Source organism: Neodiprion lecontei, chromosome 1 (genome assembly GCF_021901455.1).
Source record: "Neodiprion lecontei isolate iyNeoLeco1 chromosome 1, iyNeoLeco1.1, whole genome shotgun sequence".
Taxonomy (NCBI): domain Eukaryota; kingdom Metazoa; phylum Arthropoda; class Insecta; order Hymenoptera; family Diprionidae; genus Neodiprion; species Neodiprion lecontei.
This window is the reverse complement of record NC_060260.1, coordinates 28,666,964-28,684,241: the sequence shown is the minus strand read 5'-3', so window position 1 is coordinate 28,684,241 and position 17,278 is coordinate 28,666,964. Positions and strand designations below refer to the sequence as shown.

Sequence of the window (17,278 nt, the reverse complement as noted above, 5' to 3'; positions counted from 1 at the left end):
TGTAAATACTTCCGCTGAGCAAATTTAGTTGCCAGAGAACAATGACTTAACTCACCTCCAGTACTTTTAGCTGTCTAATATTTATTTATCTGCTTTTCAATTTACAATTTTGACCACTTGACCCAAATAATATTTAATTACACAATATTTTACAAATAACTGACAGTACAGACAATTAGAGCAAACCAGTATTTTGTAAGAATTCATGGTTTAGATTCTTTACACCACATCACTTGGCAAATACAATAAGAATCTGTACTAAATATCAAAAATTGAATAAAGCGTATCAAGTCCAGCAGGTATTCACGATATATTCGAACACATTGCATATGTTTATAATTCACAATACAGTTTAATTCCAAGTTCGGTTCTGTACATTTCTGCCTTTTAGGCAATTTGTTATGCTTTAGTTTGCGCTAGTAAAATTCGGTAGAAGTTTTTAGCCTTTGGAATAATAATTTCAAACGTATCTACTATTTTCACAGGCTTTACGCAAAATGAAGTGAGCTAAGTTCGTTTCGTCATAATGATGATAATTTATAATTCAAGTATAAAGTAACCCTAGATTGATGGGTAGAAAAAATTAGAGGGTTAAATAAGATAACTTCCTAGCGGCAGAATTGTGAGCACTGAAAGTACTTTCATCTTTGCAACTTCCAAGTCGGTATTCAAGCAAGGTATTTTCGTGTGTATTCACGATTAATTGTGAAGAATATGTTAACTTTAACCACTTACATTGTGCATTTTATAAAAATATTACAACTCTTAATAAACACTCGAAATTTTTCGAGCGTGGTGCACTTAAAAAACTACGAGGTTTGGGGTACGAAAGTAAAAGTCTTTGTACCGACTGATTGCGAGTTTAAGCCGAACCTGTGAAATTGGCATCCTGAGAGAAAGTAGGTAACCCTGTTAAAACTACACTGTTTTACAAGTACCACTTGGCACAAAACAATGAATAAACAATTCTGTAAATACATCAAGAGATTTTTTGATTGTATTCAGGAGAACAATATCTCAAGATCATCCATATCCGAAATTGAGAAATCATCAGAGAGATCTGAACCATTAATATCATCATTAGGGTCATAGTCCGCACTGTCATCACCCGAATTATCACCATCTGCACCATCATCATTATCATCCCCGTCGTTTCGGTCATTATCATCTGCATTGTCATCACCGGCAGCATCGCCATTATCACCATCTGTGAAAAGTCAATGACCAAAAGTTAGTTCGATAAATTTTCATTTAGTTTTACATAAATTATTTTAACTTTATTTCATCATGAAATTGCATTGAGCACTAAATACAGGATATACTATATACTATGGCATCAGTATTAGCGACTAAGAAATAAAGAGATTCATAAATTTTCAAGGTACTTCGGGATTGAACGCCACCTTTTCAAATATACTTTCATGTACAATATAATAATGCATATCACCATCTGCATTGTTGTCGTCCGAAGCGGAGTTGGAGCCATCATCATCACTTGCATCAATATCATCTTCATCGTCATCTTCTTCAGCCTCATCTTCGTCATCTCTTCGTCTCCCAACATCGTAGAGCCTGACGCAAGATTCTTGAATGGTACCGAAATCACCCTGATTTTCTACGATTGCAATTTGTGTGTCGTGTTTGTTGCAAGCCAAATCAAATATACCTCTCTTTACATCACACGTAGCTAAAAATCAACAATACAATTCGCAAACCAGAATCCAATGTGTATTTAGGAATACATTAACTGTTATTAGTTTTAATTACAATAACTTACCGATACTCTTGTAGTCCAAGGCATCCAAAGTTTTGAATGATGTAACGTAATTGGTTTCATCTTCGTTGTCCTGATCCAGGGCAACTGCATAGATAATATTATTGACTGGTGAAAAAATAACATCCATCTGATCCAATGTCACGACTGTTTTCAATAAATGAAATGTCCTAAGATCCCAAACTTCGGTATTTGAAACAACTTCAGTTCCATTAGGATGAAATACACCATTCAAAGTTTGATTAAGCTTATCAAACTTATGGATTTCTTTGCCAGAATTTACATCCCATAGAATACCGTCACTTAAAACCAGTTCGTCATTCATACTGAATGTTGCTCGGTTCCTGGTATACTGGTTGGAAATCGAAGGTGTTAAAGTCAAAAGGAGCTTACCAGTTGCTATATCGTATATCTGAAACACATAAATATACAAGATAAATAAAATGGAAGTACAAATGAGTAGATTGAAATCATTTGTATTTCACTCACTGTAGCACTTTCTCCTTGAGTACCAATAATTCGCTCCTGTAATTTTCCGAATTCCGCATAGTCTTCGTTGTCAAGAGATAATTTCATGTCAAAAAAGGTACCAATACTCCAAAGAGTAGACATTCGTCTTCTCCAGGTTGTGGATGTTAACAAGAGATTACCTTTCTGACTGCACTCCATGTGTGAGACGTACGACTCGTGACATTGATAGGTTGCTTCTTCGGTACCAGTATGAGCATTGAACATCTTCACTTCTCCGGTTTGAGTACCGAGCATCAAGTACTGCTGACATGACTATAAAGTGAGATTACGCGTTAAAGATTTACACAAATATTTTACCTTTTCGCTGGATATATCATGAATATTGTTTACTCATTATACAATGTCACTTGGACATTAGCATATCCAACATTTATATTAATCTTGCATGTGTAAGAAAGGGAGGCATACATACGGAAAATGTACAGCAACTAAACGTGCCATCAATATCTGTGGGCTTGAACGTCTTTACAGGGCAAAATCGACTATAAATGTATCTTCTATCCAGTCGTCTACTGTCCATTCCTAACGATCTTCTGGTAAGTCTGACTGCTAAATTTGTCGGAGATGAGTTTTTTGCACGTGGATCTGGACATTTGTGTGGCCTATAAACGGATAGTGTGTATTATATTTCCTAGTATAGACAGAGCGAGAGAGAGAAATGCATTTATGAAGAATGCCCCGAAGTGAGCTGCTTTGTAAGGACGAAATAAGATGAATATTGTAAATATTGAAACTAGAAGGGCAATTTTATGGTAATTTTTCAGTGTTTAATTTTTTTCTTGCGATTTTTCTGGGTATATGTGCTGCTGTAAATAACTGATACCCTGCTTTCTCTAATTGTTCTCGAAACTTTATAACAGTCAAACTAATCTACCAGTATGTGCCGGTAAGATGATATAAATATATCGAACGTTTAAAAATTGTTATTCATTTGCTTATGTCGCAATAATTTGCGATAGCTTTAGTATACCAATTTTTTACAGATCACAATTTGATCGATAATAAAACGCAAATAAGTACAAAACTTGGCACTAGTCATTCAAGGATACTGCCATGGTGGTCTGATATTATTTATCACCACAGGCGTATTTGTTGATTGATATTGCAATTTTGCACACATTATATGAATAAAACTGATTGTATCGTATAAATATCGTATTTCTAATTTTGTTGTACTCCAAACTGATGCTATTCTAAAAAATCGTATAACTGGGTACGGATTTTCACAAAAAAACCGGTAACAAAAATTCTACTTATATTCAGACCAATACAATATTTTTCTTGGTGAAAATTGAAAATTTGTAGTCGACAAATAAAAACTGCGTCGAATTATCAGTTTTTTCTTTGATATAAGTAGAATCACGAAATTGTTTCATTTTTTGATCAAGTCCCCATTGCGTTAATACGAAACTTAAGAACGACAAATACATAGTTTTACTCACTCCAAAAGATTGAATTGCGGACAAGTGACCATGGGGTTTTTGCACAATGCATGTTGGTTAGTTAAGTATTCGGTAATAATGGAGTCCAAGGTTACAGTAGCGATATTAGAAGTAGTAGCTACTTCAAGGCCTGGGCCTCCAGGGTCACTTGATATCTGTTTTTGAAGTGATCTACAGATGCCACTTTGTGGTTGTGAGATTGACTGACAAATAGTTGTGGCTGTTATTGGTTGTCTATCCACCTGACATTTTCTAAAACAAAATTATGAAAATATCAGTCATATTCTATTCGTATAAACACTAAATCTTATCTTCTCTGCTTGCTCTAAGCGCGAGACAATAATAAACAGAAGACGTACTTTGGATTTATCTGTAATTTGATTGGCTGGTTGATGTTGGTACTGACTGGAGTTGGTCCAAGTGCATCTGCTAGCTTTATTCTGATAGGTGTATTGTTAGGAAGAGGTGAAGTGCTGGAACAGGAACCAGAATGTGATATGAACCGAGCCGACCCAGAAGTTGGAGTACTTCCAGTTCGTACAGTAACATCTCTTTGACTTCCTCTGCTGGTATTGTATAAGTTGACTGGTGCAACGGGTGAGAATCCTATCCTCGTCTAGATATAAATTATAATAACAGACATCAGAACACGTTATACCTTGACCAGTATTGAACAATTCATCTACTTGTTTTCAACAGTTGTTACTCACTCCGGTTACAGCAGGGCTTCTGTAGTGAAACGCTTGATGTGAAGTGGCAGGTTTCATGATAGCCGATGAATCAAGACTAGCTTCTTTTTGTAGGGTTGCTGCTGTTTCATTAAGTCCTCTTGCGAGGAGATGCTGATGCATAAGTTGCATCAGTTGCTGTTCATTATACTGTATTCTTGTTTGGGCAACAACATTTGCCTGCAACATTGAATAGAATGAGTGTATGAATCATACTTTGTAAATTTTCATTTCATTATTTTTCGTGAAATAAGAATAATTGTATGTGAAAGAATTTGTAGACGTACCCGATGTAAACTTGCCAAAGAAATTTCGTATTCGCTCCCAGTTGGTTTTGCTTTGCCAGAAACCCTCTCCATCAACTCAAGAGCATATTTTTGGAACATGACATGTTCTTGTCTTTTTTCTTGTAATATGGGGTCCTTCATCAAGACCTGTATTTGGCCATCAGTGAACATACGCAGTTTACTGATAATTTGTCTCACTTTCTCACTGCGCGCTAAACCAGCTAGTGCTCGACATGCCAATGCACGGATACTATCTGCATCAGTGATCGGAGTTTTGACCATCATTAATTGTAGAAGAACCTGAATTCAAATATTATCAATAAGCTTTCATCAATAGAATGAGCCACGATACATGGGAGCATAATTTGAGCTACTTACCATTATTCCATTATTAGATCTCACACTTTCCCACACTTTCTGTATAAGTTCCTCACTGTTATGATTATTAGTTTTCTTCTTAGCTGAGCCAGTTAATGAAAATCTTGCCACATTTCCACCAACCTGGAGAAAATTATGAGAAATTAAGATTAAATTTTTTCAATTTTTAACTTTCCATATTCATGTATATATCATCTTTGTAATATTGCAATTCAATTAGATAAAAGCTAGCAATATTCATCTGTTCTGCAAAATATATGACAGTAATAAAATTATATCTGATTAAAAAAGAATAAGATAACAAACTCTGTTGATAGGTGCGCAGACACAATTGACTACAGCTCTTAAAGCAGCTCTCTGGACGTCAGCATCAGCAATAATTTCACATTCCGCTGCTGCTAGTAAAAGGTTTATGGCCATTGTCATCGACATGTCAGGCATGTCAACTCTTTCACACAGTAAAAGCATGACTTTTGGTACCACAGAACAGATAGCAACAACCTCTAAACATGAGCGAACAGTTTCAGCGCTAGAAGTTGTGTGAACGCTATAAAAAATTACATTTCAGTTAGTCAATCAAATATTCGTGCGAGTTATCACCAAAAATTAACCTGGTATGTCTTACCGTCCACTGTAATTCCATTCCCTAGCAAAGGCAATAATTTGCAATAACAATGTGATACCACCAAGTCTGTAAAGTTCTTCAACAGGAGGCCACAATGCTCTAACGGACATCAGTTCCTGCAGAACCTCGACTTTTGCCTGTACTTCTTCACTGCTTAATTTACAAGCCTATAACAAAGAAAAGAATTGGGTAACCAACATTGTAATTATTGAAATGCTACAGCAAAACGCATAAGTACCATAACAACGTGTTATAGGATGCTATTTGTTAGTCAGTTTCATTCAGTTTGCATGATTTCACCACTAGTATATTAAATCGAGGTAGAGTAAAGCAAATGTGTGGAATTGAATCATTGATAAGGATAACCACAAAATTTGATGAATTAGCATGCAATTTTACCTTATATGGAGGTAGAGATGGTTGCCAGGTATCTCTTTCTGTTCTGGCATTTTCAGCTCGTTGTAGTTGTTCTGCTTTTACATATAAATGAACCTCCATGTACCTTTTCAGTGCTACAGCAACATGTCTTACTATTTGTCTTGACGCACATTCTTCATCATCATTCAAAGCCGGGTCATCATCAATGTTTAGAATGGGTAATGTAGATATCTAATGTAAATCAGGAAATACATGTCTCAAAAATAATGATGATAATAATAATAATAAGATTTAGCAAATGCAATATAGTATTCTCACATTGCAAACCCCAAATTAATGCGACATACATTTTCACAATCACAGAAATGAATGAAATTACTGATTGTTCTAGTTTTGGAATTAAACTGTCATTTTTTTCTCGTTCAAAATGGTGGTTTGTGTATAATGACTTTATTATGTCTCGCAAAACACTGCAGTTTGATATTAAGTTCATATACTCACAACATTGTATAATTTCCTAAGTCCATCTTGGAGATCAAATTCTTCCAGAATAACTTTGAAAGGAAATGAAAATCCAAAGAACATTGTTGCATGACATCTACCAGAATCGTGACTTCTCTCCAGTAACCACAATGCATATTTCACTAAATCGGTTATTATATGTTTCGGTAAGAGACAAACTCTTTCCATAGCATCCTCACAGTATGCAAGATAATACAAACAAATAGAAACACCAGTTGCCGCGACACTGGGTCTTGGTACATCTAAGAGTTTTTGTAATCCACCCATACTTAGGAACTCGATAGAAAATTTTTTATGACACAGTAAAGATGCTAAGTATTTTAAAGCTTCAAAAGCTAAGCGACTATCCTTTGTTTCCCGTACATTTATGTAGTTTAATATCAATTCCAAAGCGTTTTGCTCGAATACGTGCCCAAGAAATTCTTGGTATTCTCCCATTGGTGTGAGGTACCTTAAAATCAGCATCTGACGAGTAGCCAAAGTGGGCGGATGTATTTGAACATTGCCAATAACGTAAGACTCCATTTCAGCCCAGGACGAATTCGAATTACCTTCTAGAAGCAAGGAAGGCGGGTTGATTACTTGAGTCTGAGGTTTAGACAAATTAGATCTACCAGATGCCAATATGTTGACAGGTCTTGGTGGTGTTACACGAGTGTTTTGATTCTTCGCTGGTGTAACTTGTAAAGTTGTATAGGTAGTTATACGAGGAATAGATAACGGTGGGGACATAATCTCGGGGTATGAATCTCTGGTGTTATCGTTAGATTTAACAGGTGTTAAAACAGCATTTTCCATGTTATTTTGAGACTTGAGTTTTTTGCTTGGTGGCATTTCGTCCGAACTTTGAATCGAGTCTTCTTCATCTGAGCAAAAAATTGAGTGCGTAGGGCTTTTCATTGTTCCATTTTCATGTTTCTTCTCTCTCACTTTCCGTTTTCCAGGAGTACCTTTGTGTTCAGTATCACCCAGGCTATTTCTATTCTGACCAAAATGTGCAAATGGTCTTGTGTTAACTGCTGCATGACGATTTTCCAAAGCTTTTTCTTGTAGCTTGTGTAATCTTTGCAGCATCAAAGGCACCATTTTACCATTCTGTTCTCTAAATCCTGTAGCAATGTCTTGAACTTCCATTGCAGCAGCTAACAAACCGGTGGCATAACTTTGTAAAGGCTCTATGCTTTTTTCAGCCCACGAAAAAAGCCTATGGATAAGCCCATCCATATCGGGTTGAAACACTGCTGATGTTTCTAGGCCTGGCAATATGTCCAACATCAAACGGCAGGCTGCAATATTCAACTTTCGCACATCACGACCGTTAATACCTGACCGTGTCCAGTACGTGTCTCTTAGATAATCATTTATCAGCTGTAACACAAATCATTGAATTGAATTTTTCCAAATAGTCAAATGACAGATCGAAAATATGTTTCGGATAAAGACTCAACAATTGTTCAAAGCTGATGTTTGAGACAGACAAGTTTGTTTTGTCCCTGATTTCATTACTCACATTGGATGTAAGAAATTATTAGATTTGATATGGTTTCAATGCTGTTATCATTTGTTTCAAAAAATTACACAATAAATATGGAACAAGGTACTACCTTTGTCATGAAGTTGTCCTTTCTAAACAAAACTTTCAAAATATGTCCAAAATTACATTCTGGATCAGTGCGTGAAGGGTGCCTTTCGTCAAATGGATCTGGATCCATTTTTAAGTAATTTTCTGTCTCTATTTCTATAATTTCAGCCAAACGTTGCAATGTTGGTATTGGATCATACGTCGGTGAAACATGGTCTTCTTCCCACTGACGCAGAATTTGAACAACATCTGTTACTTCCGCAAGTGATTCTACTGTCGCCATGACTTTTGTTCTATCAAAGTAAAGATACAAGGAAAAATTAAAGCAGAATTGTCTGAATCATGAAAAATTACCTTGTACTCATATGAGCCATTGAGACTTTCAAATGAATAAAATTCATTGGAATTACAAACCAGGAAATAATTGATATTTGTAAATAGTTATTCAAATGCAACCTTTTAACACAATTTTGCTGAGCCATGTTTATTTTTGATTTTGGAATAAGGTCTTTGAAGAATCTGCTAATAATGAATACGACTCGTTAATTTTAAGCAAAGGATAAGCCATGTACTTAATTTGCAAAAGTGTACAGTTTTGTAACGGAAGGTTCCACAACTCGAAAAAACGAACATAACACCGAAGACTCTAACCTTAAATAACAGAATTCCGAGATTAAAGTATGATCTATCAAAGCGTAATAAAATTATTAACTATACTAGACATATTACAGGTATCGCAAAATGTAACTCCTATTTATTAAAGGGAGTGATACAACAACTGCTTGACATATCTGTGCCTCTTAAATCTTGTACAGAAATGTTACCAGATGTATAGGTTAGGTTAGGTTAAAACAACAAGTTTTTCAAGTACCAACGACTATGACAGCTTTCAAAATTGTACCTTATTGATGTTAAATTACCAAGAAAGTTTAATCAACGTTTTTCGATAGCAAACAACCTATATCCCTTCTAATTGCCCAAAATATTTTGTTAAAACGCACATACAAGACTGTCGCCACCGACACAAGCTTCGACTGCCGAACGCGGTCTGCACATGGCCAAATTTATGATTCATGCACACGATTCGTTTGCGTGCGAAAGGTCAAATTCAGATCAATGTGTTTGTAGGTAATGTCGGGATGACCAGCTATCGTCACTTATGTTAGGTTTTTCAGGGAAAATGGTCACTGGGCGATATCAAACTCGAAAAACCAAAATATTTGTCATCAATTATTCAATTTTTGGAATTTTTTTTTGACATTTCGCGCCCCAAGACTTGACCTGGCAGAGCTCCTACGCCAATGAGAACAAAGAACGACATCCACGTGATCTATATCGACGAATCGTGAATGAACAAATTTAAAATTATGCTTCTGCGTCAAAGTGAAACATAACCGTAAAATATGCGACAAGAACATAACCTACACCGTGTATATTTCAAATTTACACTGTGTTCATACGGTTCATACGAAACAATAATTCAGAGCGATGAGCGGAGGTGTTGCTCCGAGTAAATCAACGGTTTACGTTTCTAACTTGCCCTTTTCTCTGACTAATAATGACATACACAAGCTTCTCGAAACGTACGGAAAGATCGTCAAGTGAGTGATCACTTCGAAAATTAATGATGCAACTTGTTAACTATTTAATAAACTTTTGGAATTTCAGTATTTCGTAATTACCATACACGCATTCACTTTTCTCTTTTATCTTTACCCAGAGAAACATATATAATATCTTATCTAATGTATTGAATCTATAATTGTAGCTAACTTAAACAGTTGATTAAAATGTGATTTTATGAATTGCAGAGTTACTGTGTTGAAAGACAAGATGACTAGACGCAGCAAGGGTGTTGCATTCGTCTTATTTCTCACACGTGAAGATGCCATTACTTGTGCAAAGACTCTAAATAATACTGAGGTAAAATATATATCAATATCATATGTTTGTCTTACTATCATAACTTATTTTAATAATGAATATACATCTCACACAAAATGAAGAAAATTTTCTATTCTCAGATTGGTGGCCGTACTGTGAAAAGCTCCATAGCCGTGGATAATGGACGCAGTACTGAATTCATTCGACGAAAGGATTATCCAGACAAATCTCAGTGTTACGAGTGTGGTGAAGAAGGGCATCTGTCGTACCAATGCTCTCAAAATACTTTGGGCCCCAGAGAACCTCCACCAAAAAAAATCAGAATTAGAAAAAAAAATAAAGATCAAGCAAAAGGCGATACCTCATATTATGATAGTGACAGTGACGAAGGCTTGAGAGAACCAGGTGGTGTTGGGGACTCTGAGACAATATATGACAATGCAGTGGCTGAATCAGATTTAGAAACTTTGAGTGCTGCTATACATCACGAGGTAGGAAATTGTGTCATTTGGAAAGTTTTTAATCTTAAATGCACTTTTTAGATTCTTATTTGATCATTTTATTTCAGCAAGAACAAGAGGAACTTGCAAAGTATAGGTTCCAAGTTGCAACTGGCCAGTACGAAGAGCCAAGACAGGAATCTTCGAAACCTAAAAAACGTTTTAAAAAAAATAATTACTTTAGTGATGAAGAGGAACTAAGTGATTGAGAATAATTGAGATTTGTTTCGAAATGGATATTCCTTACATATTTTATTTTGAAAACGAGTTATGTTACAAAATTGAACTCAAATTTTTGAAAGTACAAAACATTATTCTATATTATAATAAAATATACTATAACTTTGGTCTATGTACATTTCCAGATACGAGCACCGCTTGCCTCGTCTCATCTTGAATGTTGCTTTTGGGTGACCATTGCCTTTAAAACTTTCATACTGTAACCAGTAAGTAATTGTTAAATCATAATAAGAAATATTATGCGCATGCTAACATTTTTTAAAACTGACTATAGTCCTACCAAGTTTAAAAAATTTCAATACCAAAAGCATGAAACTATATGCAAGTGTATGAACCTAGGAAGAGTCACATTCGTTACTGAATTTTCAACAACACTATCGATTATTTAATGTAAATAAATGCCAATAATCTATGACTGACATTGTAATTACAAGTGTTTATTCTTTGCACAAATATAAGTTTTTACAAATTCTTCGTTTATTCATTTACTATGTCAGCAGAAATGACTTAATCACAGGTTCCCATGACTTTCTTGGGGAACCACATATTTCAATTATTTAGAACAAGTAAATATAAAGAATACTCAATTAATTACGATTTTTTTTTTCACCTTTCCGCCACATTCTCCGGTTTTGAAACGGATTGAAAATATGACTTGACATGCCACTCTATTTCGCATTATTTCTGCGTGCAGAAATTGACCTACTGATTGACTGCTTTTTGGAAATAACTTCTGACAACCATGATGAATTATTAGGTTTCCCCTGATTAGTTGATATACTATTATCAAATAACTTTACAGCTTGCTGTGTATTTGTACAAGGCAGTTTTTCTCTCAGTTCAAAATGCGTTTTGAATCCTTCGAATTTTGGAGTCTTATCAAGTCGTCCATCAAAAGATGCCGTTTTATCATAGACAAAGGTTGATTTCACACTCGTCAAAGCAGCTTCTACAAAGAAGATGGCAATACTATAGAAAAATCTGGCAACACCATTATACTTATACAATACCGTGATTTTGCCAATATCGGAATCTGGTAAAAGTTCAATAAAAATATAAATCCACTCACGTTCTGTATCATTGAGCTGCAGATCATCAAAAGATTCGATTTGCTGCATAAACAGGTTGAAAGAGTCTTGAATTTCCGATAATCTAATGATGAAATCTGGGTCTCGGGTGGATAAGAAGCACAGAAACATAATGCCTTTTCGTATTGTGATTAGTTGCTTATGTTTGGATTGGAGCTTGATGTTTTTGTCTAATTGTTCCGAGTTGGAACATATTGTGTCTGAGCGACTTTTCGTATTATGAGCCACAGCTTGGCTAGTTTCACTACTCAAATAAAACCCGTTGGTTGGGTCTTTGAAACTAGCGAAGTAATTGTAATTCTGTCTTTGTACTGGTTCGTCAAAATTCACTTTTGAGCATTTACATAAAAAATGAAGTGTCAATTCAAATAGTTTCATTGAACACTTACATGCATATCCTGGTTGACAAATCCATGGTATGTCATTTAAAGACAGAATATTATACACAAAACTAACCAGTGCATAGGTAATGTCAACCATAGAAATAGAATCCGGCTGCAAAACCTCTAGCTGTGCTGTGTATATTTGCACAACACAAGCATCTGAAATAGTATGATATAAAAATAGGAATAACATCAGTATGCAATTTGTAATCATGTCAGAAAGTGAAGTTAAACCTGAATGTTATCTGCTTTTGCATTACTTTGTTTATCAATCGCGAAACTGTATACTATACCTGAAGTAAAATGCAGCTCATCTTTCCAAACCGTAACTGCTGTCTTACCTGTAACATATTATTGGATGATTGGAATTTAGAATGGAATTTCGATTTACTGGTGCAGCAAAAAATTGAGCAGATGAATTAGAAAGAACATTTTACCTACTTGTACCAGAGCAAAGCTTTCTGCAAAATTGTGTGCATTGACTGAAAGTCATCAGAAGCTCAGTTATGTATCTGTAGCAGTTCAGAAGAGGCCGAGAAAAAATGATTTCTTTCACGATTTTGAAGATATATTCTATGCTTCTTTCATTATGGATGAGTTTCTCTTTAGTACTGATTAAAAGCTTGGTGATAGCTATTATGAGTCCACTGAACTGGTGTGATCTTCTCTGCAACAATTAGCGGTAATTACAAAGTAGTAATTTAGTATCGATAGTGTACTACATTTGTTGGTAAATTTAGTTTGCGAATATAGTGTTTTTTTTCTGTACCTGTGTGAAACCAGGTATATGTTTTTCAGCAAAGTTCAAAATGGTATATAATTGACGAAAATGTTTTTATTATTTGGATTTTATATTGAAACATACCACGTAACCAACTGTTGAAACAAATTCTAGAAGTAGTACAAGCATCTCAAATTCACAGCCTTTGTTTGGCCATTTGTTATAACTGTTCATTTGTTTGATATAATGTTCGTAGTTGGAATCGTCGAAGAAGCTTAGAGGTATCTTCCCTGCTACATATTCACTTAAATAGTTTGATACTAATGCAGTATAAGCTAAAATAGCAAGGGATCGCCTGGCTTCGATACCTCTTTCTCTGTCATGCCATGCATTTGAATCACAAATAGATTTAGTAGAATCCACATGTATTTTGTAGAAATCCGAAAAGTATACATCATTCATGTCCCTTATGTCATCGTTTCTCATTACTTTAGAGATTCTTTGTAGGATCAGTGTTGTGTTGAGTAACAATTCTCGGGTTACAGCTACGAACTGTGAAAAATGTTGAGTGTATTATATAATAATTGGATGTTCATGCAAACAATATTATAAATATCATTTGATGATTCCAATATGGATAACAGGAAAAATAATTTCAATTTTTCTACCTTATTAATCATGGGTAATGTGTAGTAGCAATTGATTTCTGCATCCGTTTTCTTCATTAGAGTGGCTACGTCTGGTAAACAAAATTCTATATTCAACTTGCGATCATTCACTATTGTGACTACTGGTTTCACTAAATCTGGATTTTCTAGAAGAAACAAATTCATCGACTATTAATTTATTGTACAAGGATTGTTATTGCAATTTTTGAGACTACTTATCACAGAGCAGAAACAAATTTGAGGAAAAATCATTAAACCAGTGAACATGTGTTTTATGAAGTTGCGTTGACAGTATGTTAGAAAAACATTGCGTATACCAAATATTCTGACGCTCTCTTCATCCTGTAAAATCGGTAGATTTTTGGTCCCCACTTTTTCAATTATTTGAATCTCAACTATTGGTCGTTCAGATTGTGACGGTTCAAAAATGGATTGTGGTATTCCGCTGAGAGGAAACACTGTGAAAGGGAAAATTACAGTAAGTATTGATTAGATTTATACTACTGCTATACTTTTTCCAATAATAGAGAAAAAAAAATTACTTGGTACTTACGTTCTATTGAGTTTTTGAGCGTGTGAGTATTTCTAATGTTAATATTTACAGTTTGCATTCCACTTTCTTTGACGTGAACACTTTTGACAGCTGGTGATGATCTGAAATCATGCATATAGGATTAAGTGTATTAATTTCTTGACATGTGAAATGTGCTATGTAAATTAATAGTATTTGCAAAGGTATATATACAAACTACTGTTTTTTCTAACAATATATTAATTGCTGTACCTATTCAAAGTTGTATTCAACCTGTTTCTACACTCTGAATCAAGACTTGCAGTGTGTGGTTGGGTAAATTTAATAGAACCGGACTCCAATAATTTACACTGTTCCTTCAAGTTATTGAGCTGCAGAGTCTGGGAAAAAATATTTGCAATCAGAATACCAAGTTTCGCAGTGCTCGGGCCAGGTCATTTTACAGGACAGAGGGGAAAACCTTTGTGAAAATAGGGGAGTATTAGACTTCCAATTTTTTTCCGTAGTACTAAATAAGTAGAGCAAAATTAGATATACTCTAGGGTTTCCGTTTTTTTTTTATGTTGTTTTGGAATTTTTTCAATTGTACCTTAAAAATAAGTTCATATGATAGAAAAAAAATTCCCTTGTAAATATAAAAATTTTCGGATAATATTAAGATGGGCCAGGGGGCGACTGAATTTTGAACATATAATGCATTGAAATCTTCGAAGTTCGTTAAGAATTATTTTTTTCATATACAAAAATGGATTGAAAAATGAATTTGATGTTTGAGAACAATGTTTATATTTCCAAGTAAATGTAAGAATAAAATAATGTTAGATGAGCGCATGTATTCCACAGATATGTTCAGTCAATTAAACTGTAAAAATTTTGGTTTTGTGAAATATAGAAGAGTTTTGAGATTCAAACTATTTTTTTGTTCTTACGTTAAGTTGGAAGTATAAACATTGTTATCAAGCATTAAATTTATTTTTTCAGTCCATTTTAGTTGGTGAAAAAAAAAGGGACCAGCTTGCAAAAATAGGGGGGTTGAAGGGGGAAATTGACAGCTTGATGGTACATTTACAGTAATCCTTTAGTTTCAGAATGCTTATAGGGGGGAAAAAATGCGGTACTTTTAGGCAAATAGGGGAGCCACTGTGTAGATGGAATACTGATTCTATATGAATATGAAATGAATTAATATGGATGGATTAATAGTATTGAAAAAACTTGTACTTTAAACAGGAAATCAAATGCTTAGAGGAACAAAGCGTACACAAAAAAATAAATTAGTATGAAAGAATTGTAAAAAATCATGGCAACCGAACCTGGAAGTCCAATTGTGTTTTTAAAATCTCTTCTTTCTTGATAGCCTGATCAAGTTCAGATCGGTATTGATTTGCTTGTTCCTCAATCTGCCGTGCCTTTTCAAGTTTTTCATGTTCGGCTCGAGTTTGTGTCTGTTGTAGTTGATTGCGAAGAAATAATGTTTCTCCTTCTTTTGTTAGACAATCTGCTAATAACTTTTGATTTTCTAATTTCAGTTTTTCCAGTTGCCTCAAAATAGAATCGTCTGAGAAAATATATAGCACGGGACTGAATGAGATTTTTAAACTCCAAATACAATTAATCGATAACAGAGTTGCACAGAATGACAGTGGATTCACTTTACAGTGTTCTTTAATAAATTATAATGTTGGAATAAACCAATTACATAAAAAATCAATTTAATCACAAAAAAGATTTGGAAAAATTTACCTGATATGTTAATCGCATCATTAGTACCAGGAACATTTGAAGCTCTAGAATTATTACCAGCATTGATTGCCCTGCCTGTAATTTGCGATTGAAAAGTTGAGTTGTGATTATTGACTTTCAGCAACCGGTCTTCGAAGTCATCGAATATAATGCTCCTGTCGTCCGTGGAAATTTCTTTGTGATTATCGGAGGATGATATTCTTTGAGACATTTGTGGCTGCCTTTGGCTACCAGTATATGATGAGCTCGTTTGTATGTGGTTGCCATGATAATTATTGTTTATTTGACCAGATTCCTTTAGCTGCAAACCGAACTTAGATGGAATCTTAGGTACAAATTTATTCCGTTCTATACTGCTTGCAACGGTGTAGGATCTGCTAGTAGATGGTTTAGAATTGGCATATGAAGGATATTGTGGTAGCTTCGTGGGTGTTGATTGCAGTTTTGGTTCTGTAACGTTGTTTTCAATATGAACTGACTGTAATATCAAAGAAATATATGGTTTACATTAAAAGTGAGCAGATAGAATTTCTGGAACACTGTCGTCTGCAGATAGCTAAATTTCAAGTAATTGAGACGAATGATTACAAAACCCTTGAGCTCACTTGAGAAGCGACGATATCCATTTCCTCGATATCTTTATCGTTGAAGTCTGCACCCCATGGATCATCATCGTCTGTTTCATTCTTCGATGCTGATGGGGGTTTGTTTTCTCGGGTGAGTTGCTGAGAGGCAGTTATGGTTATATCCAGTCTAGCTCTTTTCGAGGGGGTATCGTGAGCTTTGCCGTGACGTTTCGACATTTTATTTCAATTTCACTCGGTTTACGGTCGTCGTTAATGAGAACAGATAAACTCTGGTTATATTTACATCAACATTCTTTATCACGGGATAATTAACCTGTACGCGGATACGAAGGGACACGACAATTCATTTAAACCCATTACGTACCACGTGCGGTTCAACTTTTTAGAACCGGTTAATTCACATTCCTTTCAACAACGTTTACGGCCCAGCATCGAAAACTACCGTTAATCAACAAGGTCCCACCAAACTCAGAGGATCCATTTGTCCTTTTGGCGTTTTGTCATCTACGCGCCACTGGCCACGTGCGCTAGCGCCGCACGTGATTCACATCGTGAGACTACCGTGAACTACGCATATCTATGATTTTGTCTAATAGGAAACCTGCGTATTTACCGGGTAAATGTCATTTAGTTGAAATCGATCTCTCGTAGACAGTATATTAGACATTTTTTCAGAAGGGATAGA

General features: G+C 35.0%; 2 protein-coding genes across 9 annotated transcripts; both read right to left on the bottom strand.

The window, feature by feature from the left end:
• Positions 1–330: 330 nt before the first annotated feature.
• Positions 331–11,129, bottom strand: LOC107223368 (protein mahjong). Of its 7 annotated transcripts, XM_046729752.1 has the most exons (18): positions 10,989–11,129; positions 10,243–10,781; positions 8,270–8,540; positions 6,645–8,033; positions 6,165–6,374; positions 5,766–5,932; positions 5,447–5,687; positions 5,141–5,263; positions 4,763–5,062; positions 4,458–4,655; positions 4,107–4,363; positions 3,748–3,999; positions 2,718–2,907; positions 2,425–2,557; positions 2,264–2,325; positions 1,778–2,186; positions 1,448–1,687; positions 331–1,207 (listed from the first exon to the last, which is right to left on the bottom strand). In XM_046729752.1, exons 2-18 carry the CDS (start codon positions 10,389–10,391, stop codon positions 1,002–1,004), a joined length of 4,797 nt encoding a protein of 1,598 aa, XP_046585708.1. In that variant the 5' UTR covers positions 10,392–10,781; positions 10,989–11,129; the 3' UTR covers positions 331–1,001. The 7 variants fall into 7 exon arrangements, with proteins under 7 accessions (XP_046585708.1, XP_046585707.1, XP_015518515.1 ...); XM_046729751.1 differs by lacking the exons at positions 10,243–10,781; positions 10,989–11,129 and adding an exon at positions 9,249–9,337 and having other exon boundaries at positions 2,264–2,557; XM_015663029.2 differs by lacking the exons at positions 10,243–10,781; positions 10,989–11,129 and adding an exon at positions 9,149–9,305 and having other exon boundaries at positions 2,264–2,557.
• On the bottom strand, positions 10,853–17,098 carry LOC107223374. Of its 2 annotated transcripts, none has more exons than XM_015663035.2 (12): positions 16,612–17,098; positions 16,007–16,484; positions 15,577–15,821; positions 14,516–14,643; positions 14,285–14,385; positions 14,049–14,189; positions 13,732–13,877; positions 13,208–13,615; positions 12,784–13,009; positions 12,636–12,683; positions 11,941–12,501; positions 10,853–11,820 (listed from the first exon to the last, which is right to left on the bottom strand). In XM_015663035.2, exons 1-12 carry the CDS (start codon positions 16,807–16,809, stop codon positions 11,540–11,542), a joined length of 2,961 nt encoding a protein of 986 aa, XP_015518521.1. In that variant the 5' UTR covers positions 16,810–17,098; the 3' UTR covers positions 10,853–11,539. The 2 variants fall into 2 exon arrangements, with proteins under 2 accessions (XP_015518521.1, XP_046585714.1); XM_046729758.1 differs by having other exon boundaries at positions 13,732–13,802.
• Between the last annotated feature and the right edge of the window lie 180 nt (positions 17,099–17,278).